At 37.7% G+C, this 23,441-nt stretch overlaps 1 protein-coding gene across 3 annotated transcripts in view; it reads right to left on the bottom strand.

Moving 5' to 3' along the window:
* Positions 1-23,175, bottom strand: part of Nectin3 (nectin cell adhesion molecule 3) — a 94,418-nt gene extending 71,243 nt beyond the window's left edge. For 2 of the 3 annotated variants that reach the window (XM_051191563.1, XM_051191564.1), the window contains exon 1: positions 22,865-23,175. In XM_051191563.1, the coding sequence (XP_051047520.1) occupies positions 22,865-23,030 (166 nt within the window). In that variant the 5' untranslated portion in view covers positions 23,031-23,175. The remainder of the gene's footprint in view (positions 1-22,864) is intronic. The other variant, XM_051191562.1, reaches the window with a different exon arrangement.
* Positions 23,176-23,441: the final 266 nt, after the last annotated feature.

Raw genomic sequence — 23,441 nt, forward strand, 5'->3', positions numbered from 1 at the left:
CTTTCAAATGCCAATATTTATGAAAATATTCTATAAATGAAATATTTTAGTCTGTGTCCAAATTAAATAACTCTAAAGATCAATAAAGAATAAAGACTAAGAATGTCAAGGATTTAGAATAATTTTAAGAGACTTACTGAAATTAGTATATATCAACTCTAGTAGCCTTCAAGAAACACATTGAGTGAATAATCCAAATTATTTAAAAATGATAAATGTAACATCAATTTCAAAGAAACTAAGATAAAATGGATCCCCTGACTATTTAAACATAAATATTAGAATAGTAAAGTAAATTAAATCACTACTTATATACTGCAAACTCAAATATTCTTTCAACAACAAAGAAGCTTTTTTCTCATGCCATTACTAGAAAAGATGAACTCTGAAGTTATATTCTGTTGTTAGAAATTTGTGTCACATACAAAAATTAAGAGAATCAATCATTTTTTCCTTCATCAGTATGTCTGAAAACTGTATTGTGTGTGTGACACATTTCTAGGTACTGGGAACACTCATAGAGCAGACTAATCCCAACCTTTACTGAGTCAACCTTCTGATTCAGAAATAATGTTAATGAAGTAAAATTACACACACACACACACACACACACACACACACACACACAAAGTTCTATTTTAAATAGAACTTTGCGGGAAAATGAGGAATAGCAAGAAGGTTCACTTTAGGGCAGGTGAGAGATAAGGGTGATAAACAAGGCATTCTTAAGATAACACTGTAGTATATAGACTTTAAAACGGGAAAGAGACAAAGAAAATTCAGGTTAAATGAGTAAATGAGTACATGAGGCAATAAAGCCACCAAGGGAGCATGGACCAGATCAGCTGGCTTTTGTCCTGACTAAGGTGGGAAACCATGGAAATTTCTAGAAGGAATATGAACAGTTACTCACATTTTATGTTGGTCATTCCTTGAAACAAAGCAAACATCAATCACAGAAGTTATTCATCACATTAATATAGAAGGTGGGCTTAAAGTATATTCTGAGAAGCACTACAGATAGGATGAACAAGCATGTAAAAGAAGCAGATAAACAAACGGCTATGATTCCTGTTCAGTAAATGTAGAATGAGAGGAGATCCATCTATCAAACAGATCTAGCAAGGGTAGTTCTTTGAAGAGCATGGAGAAGATACTTCCAAAGCACAGTTTTAGACTACTTGTATTTGAGATGCCTTTTTCATAACCACAGGGACATGGTGGGAAAGCAGCTAGATCTAACAGAATGCTGTTCTGGACAAATTGACAGATTTCATAAAAATTCCTAGGCCTGTGAAGACATGAGATTGCTTAAAATCATTTATCAGTTAATCAGCAGAAAGGAGGAGACACGAAGACCACTATTGGTGGTTCAGTAAGGCACAGAAAGGTTTGAGAAAAGAGTAGAATTCCACAAAGATGACAGAAGAATGAGTAGGGGAGAAGGAAGAGTCAAGCATTCTGTCATCAACCTAAGTAAGAACCAAAAACAAGTACTAATACATGGGAAGGAGGACTGGGAAGTAACTACTGTTTCAGCAACTGTGATGAACATAAAACTCTGACTGGGATACCTTTAAAATAGAGGCAGCCACTTTTGCTTTCATACCAAAAGAAGCTAAAGGACCTTCCTGAATAAAACCACCATTTCAGAGAGTAGTCCACAGTATAAGTATAATGGGCCTTTTGCACCCATGGGTTCTTTATCTGTGGATAGAAATATTCAGAGAGAGAAAAAGACTAAAGAACAATATATGTAACTGACTAAATTTCTACAAAAGTAACAATAAGAAGCCAAAAACTAAACATTTTAAATGTTTATCAGTGGAAGCACCAAAAGAAGAAAACAGGGATAAATCTAACCCTGTGAAAAGCACTGCACCAACTGAAACTGAAAAGTCATACTAAGAGAAATATGAAGATCTAAATAGAGAGATAGATTATGCATGAGTCAAAAACTGATATGCCTCTAATTTATCTGTACACTCAATGCAATCAAAATGCTATTTGAATTTTAGAAGAAATGGACAGATGTTTGTAAAATTCACAAGGCAATGCAAAGGATATCTTGGTTAGGCAATAAACTCTTCGCTATGCCACCACAAGAATATTTAGCAAACATCACCAATAAATTTGTTCCTCATGACTCTCCTTGGACAAGCCACCAACTAAGCTCTTTACAAAATATATATCTAAAGGGGATATCTGATAAGGACCAAAAAACATACAAACTCACAATTGTTCCACAGTTTAAAAGGCAACACTTATACAGGTGCAGCTGAAAAGAAATAGCATCAAAGATATATGCAAAAGTATATCAGAAAAATGCAAGCTGAGATCATAATAAGATGACCACTCTATGCTCACTATTGTTAGAAAAATTAAAAGGCTAGGCAGTGGTGACACATGCCTTCAATCCCAGGACTTGGGATGCAAAGGCCAGCCTGGTCTACAATAGCTAGTTCCAGGACAACCTCCAAGCCACAGATAAACCCTTTCTCAAAAAAAAAAAAAAAAAAAAGAAATAAAAATGAAAAAGAATGACTACTCAAATGATGGAGAGAAATGGAATCCCTCACATAATACTGTCTGACTATAAAAATTATATATACACATTAGAAGCATCAGATAATTTCTGTCGATACACTATGACTTCTACATAAATGTACAAAGCAGCTTAATCCAAACAGCTCCAAATGGAAATAGCCCCATTGTTCAACAACAAATAAACAAATTGTGATATATTACATAGTGAAATATCACTCAACAATGAAATAAGAATGAACAATCCCAACTAAGAACAAACCAGAACTTCCTTAACTAGAAAATAGACGTCTATAACACAAAACAAAACAAGACTATATAACCTTGAACCTACTTGCCAGTACCTGTAATAAAACTTCAAATGTTGTTCAGTGGGATTACACTGAATATATGTCAATTTGTGAAGAACATTTTGACAATATTATGTCTTCCTATACATGAATGTAGAAGTCTCATTTATTTTGTTCTTTTCTTTTATTATAGAACTCTAATACTTTTCTGCATGTGGCTTTGTACATGAAAGATTAGATTCTTATATAAACATTTCAATTTAGAGGTGATCATGTAAATGATTCCATTTTTATTGAAAATATTTTTTCTTCACTTAGTATATTCTGATCAGTTTTCCTCTCTCCACCCATCTACCTCTATGCCTTATTTCTTTCTTTTATTAGAAAACAGGTTCTACATATTCAGTGTAACCCAGTTTTAAAAAAAATACAATTTTAACAAAAGTATCTAAAAAATAAAACTGTACAGCTTGATAATGCTACTCCTAAGAGCTGTGGGTTAATACTAAAAATTTCCAGTGCCAACTGTAGCATATCTCCATATATCAACTGTGGGACAGGGAGGGCGTTTGTGCACCCAAACAATGCAGGTTGGCATTTCTCTTGGTTTCCCACCAGAATTCGATAAGATGCTATTGCTGATGACACGAAACACCTTGGATATAAGAAATTAACCAGGAATGGCACAGAATACTTCCTCCTTTCTGGCAGCTTTCATAATGTTCAAGATGTTATATACATATAGGCTGCTGGTGGAGAAGAGGCCACAATGCTCATATCTGGCTATGGATCCTACAAATACAAATACCAACTACTCAGATAGCCTACTTGTGCAGTGGTGGCATTACTAGAAATAGCCTACAACTCTGACTGTATTTGACATCTGCTCCATAAAAGGAAATCCATGCATGACACTATAAACCTGGACAAAAATTAATGACTAGGAAGTCAAACATCCTTGGTGGGAACTCACTGCTATTGTTTAGCCAACCAGGAATAATCAAGCTGCCGTCTAAATACTCATGTTTATACCCACAGTCAAATGCTAGTATCAGCCTTAATCAGACTGCCTCTCTTTTCAGTGAATGGCAGTGATTATAGAAACTCATGACTGCTCAAGGTGTTGAGAGTAAGTGGCAGCTAAGTGCTCAGTCCTAAACAGAAAATTTGTATCACTCCCTTGAATGTTTAGATAAGTTGATGAAAAGAGGGTGGAACAAATTAAGAACCAAAAGATAGTGAGAAGGACTGGAAAATGCCATCTTTGGGACAGTAATAGTCATTATAATCATGAATTCAACACAACAAAGGCTTCTCTGGTCTTGAACATGAATTGATCAATGAACAGTCAAACATGAATAGGACCCCATCCACCCTCATTGCTGAAATGTTAGTTACTGATAGATTCTGGGAGGAGTCATTGTTTTCAGATGTGTAGCTATTTGGATAGTACCAAACCCATGATCACACATAATGGCCCTATTTAAACTTAGTGGTAAACAAAACATGAATCCTAAAACGAAACTAGCATGGGTTTGATAAGAGAGGCAAAAGAAAGAATGGGGAATAAGAGTAATCAGACTGCACTGTGTGTGTGTGTGTGTGTGTGTGTATCTACATTTTGTGTGTGTACGTGAAAATATTAAAGAACAAATTTAATTAGCAATAACCTAAGTAGATGAAGGAAGCCTAGTCATTAAAATTAACAAAGAAGAAAAGATCATCAATGTGAAGAAGAAACTTAAAACCATGGAGGAAAAATTTAGCAAGGACAATGACATGCTGAGAAAGATAAACAAAAACTAAGCAGTGACAGCATCAACATACATGATTAAGTATAACAAAAAGTCAAGACATTAGTCGGACATTTAAAACAAACTAAAACAAGACTAAATCTAACAAGAGCCCAAATCTAAGAATAAAGGAGTAGAAGTATTGATATATATAAAAAAAATAGAGACAAAGAATCTGTTATATAGGATTACAGTAGAAATTTCCCCAAATCTAAAGAATTGATACCCGCACAAGATATTTAGAACCCCAATAGACATGGCCATAGAAGAAACACTTTACAACATAGTGCAGTAAAAATATCTCCCCCCAAAAAAAATCTGTCTCTAAGAGAAAAATGCCAAATCATTTACAAATGCAAGTGATCTTATTAAACACAGCTTCCAAAAACTTAGAATACCAAGAACAATCCTAACCAAGGAAGGAAGGAAGGACCACTACAATGAAATTTTCATAATACTGAATAAATTGAGATTGTTGAAGATAGAAAGACACCCATGCTCATGAATTAGCAGAATTAATATTGTAAAATGGCTATGTTACCAAAAACTATTCTATTAAAAATCCAATGATTGTCTTTACAGACAGCTACAAAAATCCTAAAATTCCCATTGAAAAACAAATAGGCAAAGAAATCCTAAGTAATAAGAACAACTCTGGGGGCATCAGGGTATCTGACATAAGATTGTCTAACAAACACACAAAAACAAAAACAGCATTACAGTGGCATAAACATAGACACTTAAATCAATGGGATAAAACAGAAAGACCACAAATAAACCCACACAGTTACAATCTCACACACACACACACGCACGCACGCACGCACGCACGCACACCAGTAAAGCAGAAAGGAGACTGGAAACTGACTAGCAAGGAAAAAAAATTAAAGAAGCCGTAAGAGATAGCACTGGGACACTGGGACATGAAAGAAAGGAACTAATAGAGGAAGGAAGATGACCAATCACAAGGGGAAGGATGGCTGAGCACAAGAGTTGTATATGAATAAAGTGTGTCGACATTTATGTATGAAGTAATGAAATTAATTTCTTCCTATGCTAAATTTAAATTAATAAGCAACATAAAGGCAAAAAGCCTATTTAACTTTACCATTCCCATGCAATAAGCCCTTCAATCTTTAGTCATGACAACACATAAGGATCCCACTTCACTAATGCTAACAGGAAAATTGAAAGACAATTTGTCCAATGTACTTAATCACTGAAATTATTTCACCTCATGCCTTTGAACTACAATCACTCTTCATTTACCTCTGAGAACACTTCTGTATTTTCCAAATGCATAAATATTTGATTCCTCACAATATTTGTAATAGTTCATGAAATACCTAAATAAAATTCAGTTTCTAAAAAATAAACTGTTAATACCAAAAAAGGAAATTTTCCAGGGCATATGCTCTAACTTATAAAATGTTCTTTTCATTATGGCCAGTTCATAGCAAAAGCAGAGTAAGGAAGCAGTTCCTAGATTTGAGAAGGCAAGTTCTCATCCTCACCGTGTTATGCACAGTAAATATGAGAACACTTGCAATGTTTTGCAGAAAGAGAAACTGGATTACTTATCCACTCTTTCCAAACTTCAGTGACTTCCAAAACACAAAAGCAGAGAAGGGTTGTGGCTCTCAAGTAAGCATTACTTCCACAACAGGTAAATGTGTAAGCCTTTTTCACAGTAATGACCAAGAACCTCGTGACTCCTAAGATGGTTAATACTGCCAATTTGACAGGTTGTAGAACCATGGAAACAAGTCTATAGGCATGTCTCTGAGGGATCATCTAGGTCAACTGAAGAGGGAAGAACCCCCTAAGTGTCCACTGAAGGGGCTGTGGGTTCTAACTGTGCAAGGAGAATGTTAGCTGAGAAGAACATCGTCTCCTCTGATTCCTGACTGCAATGTGACGGGCTTCCTTGAGGCCCTGCTGCCATGACTATCATAATGGGGCTTTGAGCCAAAGCCCCTTGAATTGCTTGTCAAGAAATTCTGTCACAGTACTGTTACATTTTCAAATAATAAGAGTTAAATATTTGAAGTTCTTCTCATAATGAAATGTATAACCCACAATATTTTAGTGATCATAATTATAAACAGTATGTAATTTTCAACCAAATAATTTTTCAACCACATTTTATAATTCACTGCTGACCCCCTACTTTTGGTTCTGTATTTATGATCTTAAATATAAGGAAGGTAAAAGGAAAACAGTAGTACATGAGGCAATTTTCATCTCAGAAGCACCAAACACTATATAGAATTATTGCTTCCAGAACACTAATTTGCTCTCAAGTTTTATAAATATTAGCCTTCTATAATGATTAAATGCAAAGTTTTGTAAACAAGGTAATATAAATGAATAATCTTTAAAACCTCATTCAGTGTTTAGGGCAGAAACTCCAAAGAAGTACTCAGAGCCCCCAGCTCAGTGGTATACTTTTCAGATATAAAACTACTGGTACAGATCAGCAAGGCGAGCCTGGGTGGCTACCAGCACTTGCCACCAAGTCTAATGGCCTGAGTGAACTTCCAGAGGCCACATAGTAGAGAACCAACTCCATAAAGTTGTCTTCTGACCCTCACACGTGACACACACACACACACACACACACAAACTATATAAATAAACATAGTAAAAATTTGTATAAGAGGGTGGAAATACGAGAATATAACTTTGAGCCCAACTAAACTGTTTTCAAAAACACAAATTCTGTAAATTATCACCAGTGATGATCTAGACACTTGGAGTCTTTAAATTATCACTAGGGACACTCTGAATACATAAGTTTATGTCACCACTCACCTAACTAGCAATGCTTCAGCAAAAACAAAACAAAACAAACAAACAAAAAACAAAAACAAAAAAACAAGAGCAAGTATTATCGAATCACCAAGAAGAATTTGTAAATTTATTTGAGGTTAACATAGCTGGATTCTACAGTGCACCAACCCACCTTCCTACTGAACCTAGAATTTGGGCATCTATTAAGCAAGGAAGCACATCAGAATTTGGACATCTATTAAGGAAGGAATCCACTCCAGTACAAACAAGTTACAGCGGTTAGTGACATTTCATAGTTACCATCACAGCTTTCCTGGAAGAATTAAGTACCCCTGTGGGAATATGGGAAAGTACTCTGGAAGTTTGTGCCTGGTTTTCCCCGGACTGCCTTATGACCCATTGCTAATAATGCTTGTATTGTTTTGCTGTAACAAATCACAGCCTTTAGTATGAAAGCAGGTTGAGTCCCAAATTCCTGAGAAACTTTGTAACATACCTTTTAAGAAAAGAAGCATCAGGCTGGAGAGATGGCTCAGCAGTTAAGAGCACTAGTTATTCTCTAGAGGACCTGAGTTCAATTCCCAGCATGCACACTGTGGCTCACAATCATCTATAGTGGGATCTGATGCCCTCTTCAAGCACAAAGGTGTACATGCAGATAGAGCACTTATAAAACTTATACACAGGCTGTATTTACTTAGGATATTTATTTATGATGTATTTAGGAACACACACACACACAGCAAAAAAGTTAAAAGGAAACAATAAATTTGAAAGACAGCAAAAAAAGGTACATGGGGGTCTGGGAGAGAGAAATGGGGATAAGGAAATGATTTCATTATGTTATAATATCAAAAATTAAATTTTTTTAAAAAAATAAGGCAGCATCAAGGAACTTTTTAGAGCACTGAGATAAAAACATATAGTGTATACAGACAAAAAGTAACAAAGTGATACAATGGAAAGAGATAGTAGTGAAACTTTAAATATGTTCACCTTGCTTTTCATAAATTCACAAGTGTGTTTTAAGTATGCTTATAGGTAAAATACTCATAAATGTAAAAGTCTATTAAGTTGAAGTCCATAAATATATTATGTATGCATGTATATTGATAATAAAATATTTGTCTAATTAAAGTGAAAAACTTAGAGAGGCTTGACTGATCATACACATACCAAGGCAACAGATAGCCAACAGAAAATAAAATATGGAACCTAGTACATATAATCACAGAAGTAAATTCCACTTCACTAAAAGCAAATCTTTTATGATACTGTATCAGAGAAAAACACTGGTTTTGGTGACCTGAACAAACATTAAACTTCCATTTATGAAGATGTCATTAGTAAGTGAAAAGCACAGAACGTATTTTCAAACAGAGTTCAAATCTAGCACACACAAGACTCCTACAAATCTAAAAACAACCCAACTTAGTAAAACAAGAAGAAATGAACACACCTTACAAAGTAAGTATTCACATGTTCCATAATCCTGAGACCTTAGCAAATTAAACTAGTGTCTTAATATTACTCAACAATTAGGATAGCTAAAAGAAAAATCTGCTATTATAAAGGAAATTCTTACATTCTACTGGTAAGAGTATAAACTGTGATAAGCCTGTTCAGAGCAAAAGATGCTAAGTGTGCCCAGAAATTTTACTGCAAAGACAAGAGATTGTGAATGCTGCTCAGAGCAGTACTATTCATAAAAGCCTTAAAAGTGAAAACAATTCAAAGGAACATCAGAACCCTAATAAATTTTCCAAACAAAGAACAATATACAATGGTTTAAAAAAAAACTGTTCTATATATAATAATGTAGTTCAAGCCACTAGTATCAGTAAAAAGTATTATGCAAGTTTAGATGAAATTTAGTGTTAACAGAACTGTGGTTATTCCCTGGAGATTTACAATTAAAAAAGAGTTAGAGGAACCTTTGGAATACTGCCAATGCTTCATTTCTTGGCCAGAATTATGGTTTCATGGACATACTGACTCTATTACAGTTCATCCAATGGCATACTTACATGTAAGTTTCAACACCTCATTCATCTACCTGAAATTCTGTTCACACCTGCTCACACTTAGTGACTTGAAAATACTGTATCTGGCACTTTGACTTGGTTCAACACCAAATCTCAGTCCATACTGTAAAAACAAAAACCATCACACTTTTGTTATGGGTTCAATCATGCCATAGAAAATGATATACTGAAGACCTAAGCCCAAGTACATGTAAATGTGACTTTATTTGGAAACAGAATTATCTACACATGTAAGTAGCCTTTGGTGCAATAGACTGTTGTTCAAAAACCCTCTAACATGTGTTCAGAGAGTTTTATGATGGCAGAGGCAGTTACTCCAGTGACACAGCTGCAAAGAAGAATACTAACAAGGGACAAAGGAACTAGTTTGCAAGGAAGGATCCTATTTCATCTTAGAGCATGGCTTCTGACTTGTAGATTCTAGAACCTAAGAGAAAGCATATCTGTGGTGTAAGTAACTTAGTTTTCAGTGATCACTCTGGCAACCATAGGAAGCTAATGCTTCCTTCCACATCATTTCTGATTCTCACTTCTACCTCCCATTCAGCAAATACACTACTCCTTTATTTATCCAATACAAAAACCCAAATCCACTCATTTCTCTGCATCTTTCATAAAAACTATTTTTCTTCTAATAATCTCTTATTTTAAACCTTTCCCATTCTAATTCTAACCTAGAAATACTGTTTATGATAAATCATCATACTACTTTCCTTATATAATTTCTCTCTTCCTGTCACAATATTGTTATATTATTCCTTTTGTCCTAAACTGTCAGACATTCCATTACATGATAATCAAGAATTGTGCAGTATTTGGACACTATACCCTACTTCCTTCAAAAATACAGTAAGTTCCAATGAGCCTATTTTAATCTTTATTGGAGAGCTAATGTTTTAGGTTTTCACGGTATCTAAAATAAACTTGGGGAGACTCAGTGCTCAATTAAATATTTGTACCCACCAATATAAAACTACTACTATCACACCGTCATTTCCTTTGTACAAGTTCCGCTTCTGTCAACTTGTAGCTTCAAAGCTGATTCATAATTTAATCTTCATTGTTTTACTCTACTTTCCTCCAGCTATCACTCACACTGATTTATCCTCAAAATAAATCACTAAAAGCATTAAAGGTCAAATCCTCCCTTTAACTTTCCTGTTTCCCTGTGATTTATTTTTCTCAACTTAGAAGATGCTTTTATTAAGGCTTCTTAAAGACTAGACTCTCCTGTTTTTCTTTTCCAGAATTTTGCTATATGCAATGTGCACCTCCCTTATCTTCCTCCCAACTGTAGAAGTCATAACAACTGAGTAGACAAGAAAAGGTCTATCATTGTCTACACATGGACAGCTGTAGGCAATGTACTTTCCTTAGCAAAACCATTAAGGTGTGGGGATGGGTTTAATGACCCTAGCAACTGATCCTACAACCCAAGTATTCTATTATTAAGCCCTAACTCTAGATTTTTTTTTTGAACCTTTCCAGTCTAAGTTGCCCTAGAAGGCCTTGAAATGTATGACCCCAGTGGTTTTACAGGCCTGTTCCACCAAATCTAACTAATATCCAAACTAATCACCAAAGTCAGTGTCAGAGACAAAGATAAAATATTCAGTGTTTTTAAGAGGCAACAAGCAAGGTCGTGGGCAGATACCATGATGGTATCTGGCCTATCCATCTAGATGCCCAAGGAGCCTCCTTACGTTCATTTCCGTTATCTGCACCACTCAATATCCTCCAATCATTTACTTTAGCCAGAGTAAGTTTCCTGGTACTTGTTAACTGAGAACTCTGAACCTTAACGTCTTATCTTAGGCTGCTATGACAATACTAGGCTGGGTGACTTGAACCTTAAACACTTACTACATTAAATACTGGTGGTGGTGGGGTAGTAAAAGTCTGAGGGAAGTGTGACAGCCTAGTCCAGTCCTGCTAACAGATCTTCCTGTCTTGTCAATATGTTTCTGCTGTTCTACCCTTCCAACTAATACAAACTCAATCATCGTCTGAGGAAATCACCATCTAACACTATCACAATGGGGATTAGAGGTCAACATATAAATGAAAAACACATATATTTCAGTTTCTAACGAAGTGATTCATTCTTTTCTTTCAATTTTATCTTTCTCAAGAATGGGTCTTAGCCTATATCTTCCCAAACGGGATTTGGCATTTCCCCCCAACCGCTTGTCCTGGGGCTTAAGAGAGAAGGCTCCTCCGAGGTTAGGAGCTCTCACTGCTCTTAGAAGGGCTCTGAGTTTGGTTGCTAGCACTCATACTGAGCAGCCTGCAACCACCTAACTCCTGCTCTGGGATATGCAGGGATCTGGTGTACTTTTCTGCACTCTGTGGCCATACACATGCACACACAAATCACCAAATAAAACAATCTCTGATGCTTCAAAGTTTTTCCTTTTCTAAGTTTCCTTTCTGCTTTTCTTCTCAATCCCTTGCTTCTTCCACTGTACCCTATTATCTCTCGGATAAATCACCAAATGTATCTTAATCTTAACATTCCCAGTGTCACATCCTACCTCCTACATGTGATTTCCAAGACAGTACTCCACAGACACCATAATTAATGAATTGATTAATCAATGTTATCACTACCCCTTCTTCCTAGTCATTTAGAGGGGAAATTCAAGTTCTTATCTCCTTCCTGAGTCATAATGATATCAAAGCACTGCTTCTCAGATTCATTCAAGTCCTAACACATTGTCATTTATCTTGGAGTCCTGTCTTCCCAAGGACCATGTCTGCCTTGTACAGCACTGATGTAGCACTAAGACAGCCTACTAATGCACACTCAGAGTTGTAAAGCTACCTTCCTACAAAGCCTTATTTTTCCATTGCTGTATAACCAAAACTACTTAAGGACGAACAGGCTTACAGTTCCAGAGTACACAGTGCCAGGGAGGCATGACATACCAGCAGAAGCAGGAAACTAGCTAATGACATTTCCACCATACACAGGAAGCAGAGTAAAGAAACAGGAAGTCAAAGAATCCTCCAAGGCCACCCCAGTGTCTTACTTCCTTAAGGATCCATCTCCTAAAGGTTCCATAGCCTCCCCAAACAGCACCAATAACTTGGGACCAATTGTTCAAATACTTGAGTTGGGGTGGGTGCGCTTTTCATCAAAACCACCACATTCAGCTCCTGCCCCCATAGGCCCATGGCCATATCAGAATGCCAAATACATTTAGTCCAACTTCAAAGGTTCCCATAATCTTTAAGTGTAAATACTGCTCAAAACTCCAATGTCCAACGTCTCTTGAGCCTTAAGGCAATCTCTTACCCGTGACTCCCTTAAATTAAAAATAAATTACATACTTTCAACACACAATGGCACAGGATACACATTATTGTTCCAAAGAGGAGGGATAGAAGCACAGTAAGGAAAAACTGAACCAAAACAAGACTGAAGACCTAACAGGGCAAACACCAAATCCCTGACTCCATGTCCAGCATTTGGGGCTTCAGTATCAAAGAGCCTAGATGGTTCCACCTCCAGCTTGCTGTCTACAACAAGCTCCTTTCTCTTGGGACAGTTTTACTCCCTGTATGAAGCTCTCCTTGCCAGGTGTCTCACTTCTCTGGCAGTTCCAACATCTTGGGGAGATGTGGTTTCCACCACAACCCAGGCTTCACAGCTTTACTGGGTCTTCACTTGAGAAAAATCAACCCTGTCATACATTACTTGGACTCAATGGTTTTCTAGCTGCACACGGATCCCCTACTCTCTCTCCTCTCTCTCTCTCTCTCTCTCTCTCTCTCTCTCTCTCTCTCTCTCTCTCTCTCTCTCTCTGTCTTTCATCTGTCTTGTTTCTAAAAACAGCAGGATATGGGTGACACTGCCAAGTCCTGCTGTTAGCTTGGGATGGACTGTGCCCCGTATGAATCACATTTACAGCAGTTTCTGTACGATGAACAGAAATTTCTGTGTGCAATGGTTTTCAAGGAGCTCAAATCTCTTTTTGCTTTTTCCCTAAAGACTGTGCTGTTGGGTGGGTTGTCTTGAACTTGTGAATGAAACCCTCCTGCCTCAGTCTCCTGGGTAGCTAAGACAGCAGACCTGCACCACCAGGTCCTACTCCAAAGTACTTGACACTGGTTTTGTATAGATCTACAGTGCAACTTGATTTTCACAGAAATTTGTGAATGAAATATAGTCAATTTTACAGATTTTGTAACAAGTGTAAAATAACTAACTCTCCCCTACCCTTCCTCCCTCCCTCCCTTCTTAGATGAAAGGTATACAGCTCAGTGGGAGTGTGTTTGCCTAGCATGTTCAAGGCTTCATGTTTGACCCCTGGTACTGTAAAAAGTAAAGAAACTGTTCATGTCTTAAGGGCAGTATCACAAAAGGATGCTCTATGTTCAACAAATGGGAGGAAAAGTCTTTTCCCTATCTGAAATCACAGTTTTACCCACCTGAACTCTATGTCTCTTTTAGGCCTAACTGATCATATTTTAAGCTCTACCTGATAGGTTTTTTTTTTTTTTTTTACAAATGTCACATATTTATGCATATATGTGTATGGATTTTTTGTTAGTCTAACTACTGCGTTTATAAGACTAAGAGTCGCTATCATGAATCAATCACAGCACATACATGATTTCTATGGTATAGTGGTTAAGTTAATCAGTGACCAGCATCTACTTTCCACTCTTTTGTAAGCCCTGTAATGCCTGCATAATGATATCAAATGTTAAAATTACCTAAGCTTTATCATATTTAAACAATAAATGTTACTCAATCCACTCTTGAAACTTAAAGCTCACAAATCAATGAGGGGACACTTTCTAACCATGTCCCAGCAAGACAGCTATGAATGCAAACAGAGCCAGTGCTGCAGAAGACTGTAGAGGGCAGCAGAGCAACAGAAGTGTCCTCCAAGAAAACTGCACCTTAAAATACATCATCAAGATCAAAGCTTCGGAGGACAGAGATTTTTGGAATGTTATTTAAAAATTAGCAGGTTATTTATATGTTCAAACACTTTCATATACATCCAGATCCATGTATGTGTGTATACACACACAAATTTGACAAACAATGCATGGTCTCAAAATAGGTACCACAACACTAATTACTTCCAGTTTTCTCACTAAAATTATAAAAATAACATTTTTACTTCCGAATTATCTTCTTAAATGCAGAAAAAAAGAAAATACATTTTAACCATACAGCCTTATTTTTCTGAGGAATATGGATTCATTACTATTGTCGATCCTAGACTTGATATACCTTTTAAATTTCAAAAACAGTCAACTGTAGGGTTTGTAGCAGCTTAAACTTAAACAAAAAGGGAAACCTTTGACATTATAATACTATATAACAAACAGAAGAAAACTTGTAAATGAACTGCAACTCTACTGCTACTTCTGTATCAAATTTCATCCCCTTTGAGTATTGCTGATGAGAATGAGGAAGCTTATATGAAAATTGTTATCAAATACACATGCATAATTCCCATGTTTCTAGAATCTTGTGCTCTTTATTTGTTCATCTCTTTCAAGATGTACAAGAATTGCAAAGATTCAGAGTATCTATGCCAGCTATTAACGTAAGCAGACTTACAAGTTAGTGAAAAATGCTGCTGATGTAGTGTACTTAAACCAAGGTTCAAATGTTCTGTGTATATTATGCCCTAACCCCTGTGCCATAATATCTTCAAAAACATTAAGTAAAAGGTAGTTTTAAAAAACTTTTTTTTAAAATATAGGATCTAACAGATTTCTAAATGAGCTGAATTTAGAGCTACATACAATTATATCCAATTTAAATCAAACTGGATCCACAATGACAAGACCATTATGAAATGAATTTTAACCTAACTCAGTGTAACTATACCTGAGAATTTTATTCTGTCTTCAAAAGCAAAGGCCCAAACAGTTTTTCAAAGACAATCCTTTCTATCATGCCCAAATCACAGAAACAATTTATGTATAAAGTTGATCTTGTCAGTTTACCAATACCGCATTAATACTTTTTCTCTGAAGAATACAGCTTACTCTATTGTAATTTCCTCATTTACTGAGTTGAAGGGTAGCTCTATGAACCTATTTATATTCTTCACTTGGTATAATCATTACCTTCTCAACAGTAGCTCTCACATATTTCAATTATAAGATACTATGCCATCAATCATAAGTTTACCTAGTTCATGTCACATCAGAGAGATATGCCCCCACTAGACGCTGTAAAAACTCATAACTGTAGCTAAATAATACACAGCTGGTTTTACAATAATACCACTAATGAAAATTTACACTTCTCCAAAAGGTAAATTTTGAGCCTCTTCAAATTCAAAATGGAAATACTAATGAGAGATCAACACACAAAACAAAACAAACCACAATGGGAAAGTATCTAAGTTAACAAAGCTAGGCCTATCAACAGTTCCCAACCATTTCTTATCGCCTATATGTTATATATAGCATAGTTTCTACAACATAAGAATAGCATTACACAAAAAAGAATTAAAATACAAAAAATACTTTGAAAATAATTTCTTAGACCACTAATAATCTAATATACACTGACTTTTTGTGAGGGGTATTAATTATATAGTACATATCTTTTCCCATTCCAAAATACATCAATCATGGTATTTTCTTCCAAAGATGAATGTTCCATAGAAAACTCAACACTAGTCTAAACATAAAACAATTGGAAACTGGATTTATATTCTTACTGTATGTAAACAGTGGTGAGGGATGCCTTAATGAGGAAAGCCATTCTTACAGCAAGCACTGTAAGCTCTAAGTTGGTAGAACAATGTGATTCTAAACCCAAAGTGCATAACCTACCTCAGAGACAATTTATAGTTTAGTACTTCAAAGCAGTGGCCAGTCACAATACATGGAACTACTAAGTGCATTAAGTATGGCTTACCCAAATTGAAATGATCTGTAAGTGTAAAATGACAACAAGACTTCAAAAACTGTAACAAAACATCTATAATTTTGCTATCAATTATATGCTGAAATGGTATTTGGTTATCTCATGTCATGTTTATTTTTTAAACCTTTTAATGTAATATTAGGAAAACAATACTACATGGATCCTAGTGTACTCTACTGTACACATGCTCACTTAAGACTAAACTTGATTTTGTTAACGTTTAAGTAACTTGAGTGTCCCTGACAAGCGCACAAGAGTACAAAATAGTAAACAAGGTACAGTGTATTTCTTCCAGAAAGTGTTCACATCTGATAAGTTGTAAATAAAGGGACTGTAACAAGTAGAAATCATGTGGGAGAAGAATCTGAAGATGTCTCTCAAAATACCTCAGACCCCCCCCCCCAGCTCTCCAACCCTCCTGAAAACTGATGACCTCATGTCCACAGTGGAACCTAGTGCAGTGGGATTTATAAAGCTTCCCACCCTCTACTCTCTGCACTCCACTCTCGCTGAGCCTGACCATCTGAGCAGTTACTCAGACTAATCTTCTCTCCTTAATTTAGCTATTTTATTTCTTCTGGGAAGAACCCAAATAGCCAACGTGTTTAAAACACTTTAAGCATTATTAAAGGAAACCAAATAACATCTATAGAATCACGTGCATAAATTATTTTTAGCCTAAAGAATCACAAAGTACTGAAACCTATATTTCCATTTCTTAGCTATTCAATCCAATTACAAGATGGTATCTTTCTTTCTTTTTTATGTTACTCTATTTTAGGATTTACAATACACTTACCTAGTTAGTAGAATGACGGTAATCCATCAATACACTACAAGAAAAAAAAAACCCTCCTTGCCACCATGTTAAACACATAAGATTGCCAATATAAGCATAAGTTATTATCCTTTCTAAGGTAACCACATAAAGTACAATATAGATGAATCAAGACCAATATGAGGCACAGCTCACTAAAACTTTAAGTTGATGGCCTATAAGAAAGCCATTTAGAAAAAAAAAAAAAAAAACATCAAGTCCATCCTTAATAGTTCCCAACAAACCTAAATCAATGACTGTCAGAATCTACTAAAAACGAAAAACTGTATGAGGCCTGTGACAAGGCTCAGTTGTTAAAGTGCTTACATTTGAGTTCAGATCCCCAGCACCCACAGAAATGAAGGGAGGCTGTAATTCCACCATGAGAGGAAAAGGCAAGGGCATCTGAGGCTAGCCAGACCAGCCCTATCTTCCAACTTCCTCAATGAGTAACGCAGAGAACAGATGAAGAATGCCAATCTCTACCTCTGGTCTCCACATACACACTCATCTGTATATACTCATGCATTCACATACATAATACACATACATACACATGAAAAAAATACATAAATGGGTGTGGTGACACATGCCTTTAATCCCAGCACCTGTGAGGCAGAGGTACATTGGAGCTCTCTTGAGTTTGAGGCCAACCTGGTTTACACAGTGAGTTCCAAGCTAGCCACAGCTACACTGTGAGACTGTAACCAAAAACAAAGAAATGAAGTAAATTTTTTAAAAAATTAAAATCTCAAATTTAATAAATTTCAAGAAAGTTTATGTGTTTAAGAATCAAAAAGGAGATTTTAAGCAAAAATGTATTTTAAAAAACCAAAAGTATGACAAATTAAGAGTTTGGATAGTTAGGTGTTTTCGGAATGCTTAGTATAAAGGTTTTAAATTACAGTATTGTCTTAATAATGGTATTTGATTTTATCCCAATATAAATGTTAACAACAATTATTAATTAAATGTCTTTTTTTGAAAATTATATAGCCCTTATTATCAATTTTTATGAAAGACATTAACAGTTAACCCAACAATCTATAGAAATACACTTACTACTTTTAATAGATAAATTACAGCATGTCAAATACTGTTTTTTTTAAAATAAGACTATAACAGCTAGCTTGTCTTCAATTAGTTTTTAATGACCAGTAATAGCTGAAAAGTTGTACTTCTCAAACAATTCAGATGCAAGGTGAATACCAGAATTTGTAAGCTACAAATGTGTAATGTGAATAGGTTGACCCTATCCATTTAACCTAAAAGCTACAATTCAAAGCTCAAAAAAAAAAAAAAAAAAAAAAAAGGTTCTTTGGACATGATGCTTCAAGTATAAAATACTAAGCACAAAATTACTGAACACATTATATAATATTACCTTACACTAAGTGTAGAATCTCAGTGCTATCAGATGGCAACCAGCCACATCACCTGTATGCATAACCCAATACTCAACTCTCAGAGGCCAGGGAATGCAAGATCAGTCAGTCCCTAGCACCTACAGAAAAGTTCACAACAATCTTTATCTCCAGTACCAGGGGGTCTGACCACCTCTTCTGGTCTCCATGAGCACCAGACACACATGGTATTCATAAAGACAAGCAGGCAAATCATATACATAAAATAAACCCCAATTTTCTTATCTTATATCTGAAATATACCTGATCCCAAGCATTTCAAATAACAGATTCTCCTAACAAACAAGGTCAATATAAATAAGGCATGCCAATAAATATACATTATACAAGTCCATGCATACAGCTCTATAGCTATGCCTCTTTCGGATGCTATAGAGGCAAGCTTTTATTTTATTTGCTTCTAAATTTGGTCGACATTCCAATAATTTATGTTTAAAATATAGACTCATACAGACCCTACCTTGTGTCTCCCTTCTGTTCTCCAGTCCCACCTGTTCAATATAATCACTAATTTTTCTAAGTGACCTATGGAAAACTCCCAAATTTTAAAATATATTTAACATTGCTGAAGTAAGATTCAGCTAGTTTCCACACTAATATACACTTAATTTGGCTATATTTTAATATGAAATAGCTACCTCTTTACAGAAAGTATATCTAATAATATTTCCAGACTACTGATTATGTTATACAGTCATGAAAACGCAAAGTGTCAATTAGAAAACTCAACTATTTAGGATTAAGAGTCACCTATGCTAGGATGTAAAATGTAATAAAAGTTAGCATGCAGGAGCTACCACACCCATGTACTCTGAGTGTTTTAGCTTATTCTTTCATTTACTATCCTAAGAACCCTACTAGTAAGATGGCATAAGTACTCTGCCAGTGATTCACTTTTAGTAAAGTGGCAGTCTTCATTCAGAATCAGACTGACTTTTTAGTGATGAAACCATAAATTGCAGTGGGAGAGTGAGGGGAAAAAAAGGAGAAACAGACATCTTCTATCCTTAAACTGTCTAATCTCAAGAAGTTCTGACTCAATTGATTTTAAGTTATTTTTAAAGGATTTTTAAAGTTCAGTGGTAAATGTACTTGCTTAGAAGATGCAATTCTCTGCATTCCATCCCTAGAAAATATACGTACACCATAAATCATACCCATTCACACATACACAAAATAACAAAGTGAATTCTTTCTTCATTTATGTCTGTTTACCTAAGGAGTTATGTTCTCTTGTCTCAAGAAACTCTCAGGATACCATACACATTTCTATAGTAACACCAAATTGTCCTGTTACCATCTCCTTTCTTTCTGTCTATGAGAACACTGCAAGCATGTTGAGGGTAAGACATTGCCAAGCATGTGTTCCCAAGTGTTTATAAAGTACCTAAAATATTCAAAGAGTGTTTAAAGATCTGTGCTATATGATAGCTTATTTTTTACTATCTTCTAACATTTATCATAAGATAAAGTCTTGATAAAAAAGCAGAGGCCTTGTGGCCGAATCCTAAAGACAAATGGGGCCCTAGATGGGTCAAAATTTCCATCTTCTGATTCTTCAATGCCACATTCCTGCTTACACAACATTCTCAACATTGAAGCAAAAATGTAGGAAGAAAAAGTGATCATTGGTAATTATCATCACAAAGATGCATGGAATTTCAGAATTAAAAACATTAGGTTTGTTGAGTCATATGTCACATGAAACTTGGTCCCTTGGACCTTTTAACTAGAAATATCTTGAACTTTAAAAAACTGGCAATTTCTCCACCTCTGAAGCTCTCACGTAAAATATTTAGCTTTCAAATCAGAAATGGGTTTGCGTACTTATAATTCCAGAATTTAGGAAGGTAAAAAAGGTTATTAGGAATTTGAGTCCAATCTCAACTACAAAGTGAGACCCTGGCTCCCCACTGCAGGAGAAAAGTTTAATTCTTCAAATTAAAATAAGATAGTAAACAGTCCCCTAAACACACAGCAACTCTGAGTGTGAGTGTGTGTGTGTGTGTGTGTGTGTGTGTGTGTGTGTATATTTTAAAATAAGGTCTACCAAAGGGATATTTTTAACAGTCAAATTAACATGATGATGTTAACCAGACTAATTAACCAATGCTAAATGTAAACAATTTATTAAAACAAATTCAGAAAAAGAAAAACAAAACTGCAGATGATAAGACAAGCACAGCACCCTGATTAACAATCAGGTAGGGTCATCGGTCATCTTTTTACAGACTAAAAATCTTGCAACTCAATCAACAGTTAAGTATGTTAGTACTGCAATGTTAATATTACTGTCATTCATAGATCAACAGGTTGGGGGGGCACTTATATGAAGAAAGTTCTGTTTCTATATTCATTAACATCCCTAAGTCAAGACAACTGTGCTCTATTCAAAGACTTTTTAAAGTGTTATAAGGACTCAGAGATTAGGGTATTTTAACACAAACCCCAAAAGGCAGCCCTTTAAATGAGCACCACATACTAACATTGTTTTATGTCTACAACAACAAGCAGAACTGACTCTAAAAACTCCAATTTACACCTCCTCTAAATCACAGCACACTTCTTAGTTTATGGGGCTCTAAAATAACTGATCACCCTTCTCCCCTAGAACACTATTCAAGTTTTCCTTAAAACTTACTTCCTTCTCCTATGTAAAAACTGTTTCTTCCCAAAACCAATCAACTCACTGCCACTATGAAATCCCCAATGTAAACTATTTTCGGTATCATCTTTTACATAGCTTCAGTCTCCCATTGGGTTTTGTCTAGACAAAAAGCCCTCTAGCCCTACAAATACTTCTTCAGTACTATCATCCCCCCACTTGCAGTATCTTGAACCCGAAATCATAAACACAGTCTATAATCCTCCTTAACGGCTCACAAGAACATACACATCACTCTAGAATCTCATATTAACTTAAAAGGGCTAAGAATTGTGTCTTAGAACCAAACATCTGGAGAGTAGGGGCATACACACTGTGGATTAGGACAGCATACTAGCTATCACACTGCACTCCATGGAGATCAAGAGACTTGCCTTACAGCACTGGAAATGTACTGAAATCTTTCTCAGTCTGTAAGTGGCACTCAATCTCAACATAATTTCGTCTCCCTAAGAACCAACTACCCTGACTCACCTACCAATAACACGATTTTCTTTCTTCTGCATTACAATACAGACATGCTTGTACGTATCTAAAGAAATGTGTACGTGTCTCTCCAGTGTCTGAGCAACCTAAGTTTTATTCCTCCACCTTTCCCATCAGCAATCCTCAAGTGAACATCTTGCAGCACTCTGGTATCATCCAGACATTTAATCTCCTAAGACTGGTAGCTTTATTTTACCAAATCAGTGCCATTCACTGATTATCACGTCTGCTTCTCTTGCATGAAAAGTGAATTTATCATTTTTTTCATCAACCTTAAAAAGCAGGTCTCTAAACTAGTCTCAGATCAGAGGAACAGAACTTACAAAGGGATTAGCTCCTAAACATGGAGTGAAAAAATGACACACGGGAGAAACCTCTGTTTCAATAGCCAGAGGACAGCAGATGCAATGTGTATTTAAAAGGTAAACCTTGGGTCCCGGAGAACAAGGTTTTCTAAACTAAGCAGGGGCAGGGTGAAGGACGTCCAACAACTGGAAGGCAGCGAGTGGACAGCATCTGGGCTCAACCCAAAGATCCAAAGGTTGCCAGGGAACAAATGTGGCTGGGGGGTGGGGGGAATGCTGCCGCAGGGTGGGTTTTAAGATGGTGCCTTCTCCCGGACGCCAGGAGGCATGGACCCGAAGGTTTCAATGCTCAGAGCTAGTGTCCGAAGGGTTTCCGGACTCGCGGCTCAAGTTTCATCGGGGAGAAAGGAGGCGGCGGCAACGTGCATCCCGGCATCCTAACCTCAGCCCACAAGTCCGCGCTCTCTGCTTCCTCGGCGCACCAGCTCGGAAGTAACGGTTCCCGGGGCGCGCGAGGCTCTGCGCATCTAGCTCCGCCGCCGGCCCCGGGGGTCCAAGCGCGACGACCCGCGCGGCCTCGGGGGCGGGAAGCCAGCGGCCGGCGCTTGTTCGCTCTCCCTGCCCTTCCCCGGCCTCGCCCGGGGCGCGGCGAAAAGTTTCCAGGCAAAGTCCGCGGCGGCCGCTCGCGCAGCCAACCGCCCGGCACAACCGCCTCGCCTCGCCTCCCGGACGAGGGGCCCGCGCCGGCCCCGCCGCGTCTCCCTCTGCCCCGCGCCCACCCGCTTCACCTACCACAGAGCCGGGAGAAGAGCAGCAGGGGAATGAGCAGGAGCAGCAGCGGCGGCGGCGTCGGGGCCGGCAGCAGCAGCAGCAGCCCGGCCGCGGGAGGAGAAGCCGTGGAAAGTTGTGCTTTGCCGCCTCCGGGACACAACGGGGCCGGGCCCGGGGTCCGCGCCATGCCCGCCCTGCCCCGGCCCACCCGCTCGCCCGCGCCCCGGCGCCTCTGGCTTTGGGTGGCGGCGGCGGCGGCGGCCGCGGCGCGGAAGGGCCAGCGCGCGTGTCTTCAACCCCCGGCTCCTGCGCCGTCGCCGCCCGCCGCCACTCGGCCGAGCGCTCGCGGCTGCCTCGACTCCGTCGCCGTCGCCGACGCCACTGCCGAGGCTGAAGCGGGAGCCGCCCGCCGCCCGCCGCCGCCGCCACTCCCCTCCCCGCGGTCCCCGCCCGCCGCGAACTCCTGGGAACTCGGAACGCACCACCCCGCCCTGCGGGAGGGGGAGACGCCGACCCTCACCGCCGGGACCAGCCCGCCCTCCCCACCGCCCGGCAGCCGGGACGCCCAGCCGCCCGCCGAGTGCCCTGCCGCCCACCC

This window comes from Phodopus roborovskii, unplaced genomic scaffold, assembly GCF_943737965.1.
Source record: "Phodopus roborovskii unplaced genomic scaffold, PHOROB, whole genome shotgun sequence".
Classification (NCBI taxonomy): domain Eukaryota; kingdom Metazoa; phylum Chordata; class Mammalia; order Rodentia; family Cricetidae; genus Phodopus; species Phodopus roborovskii.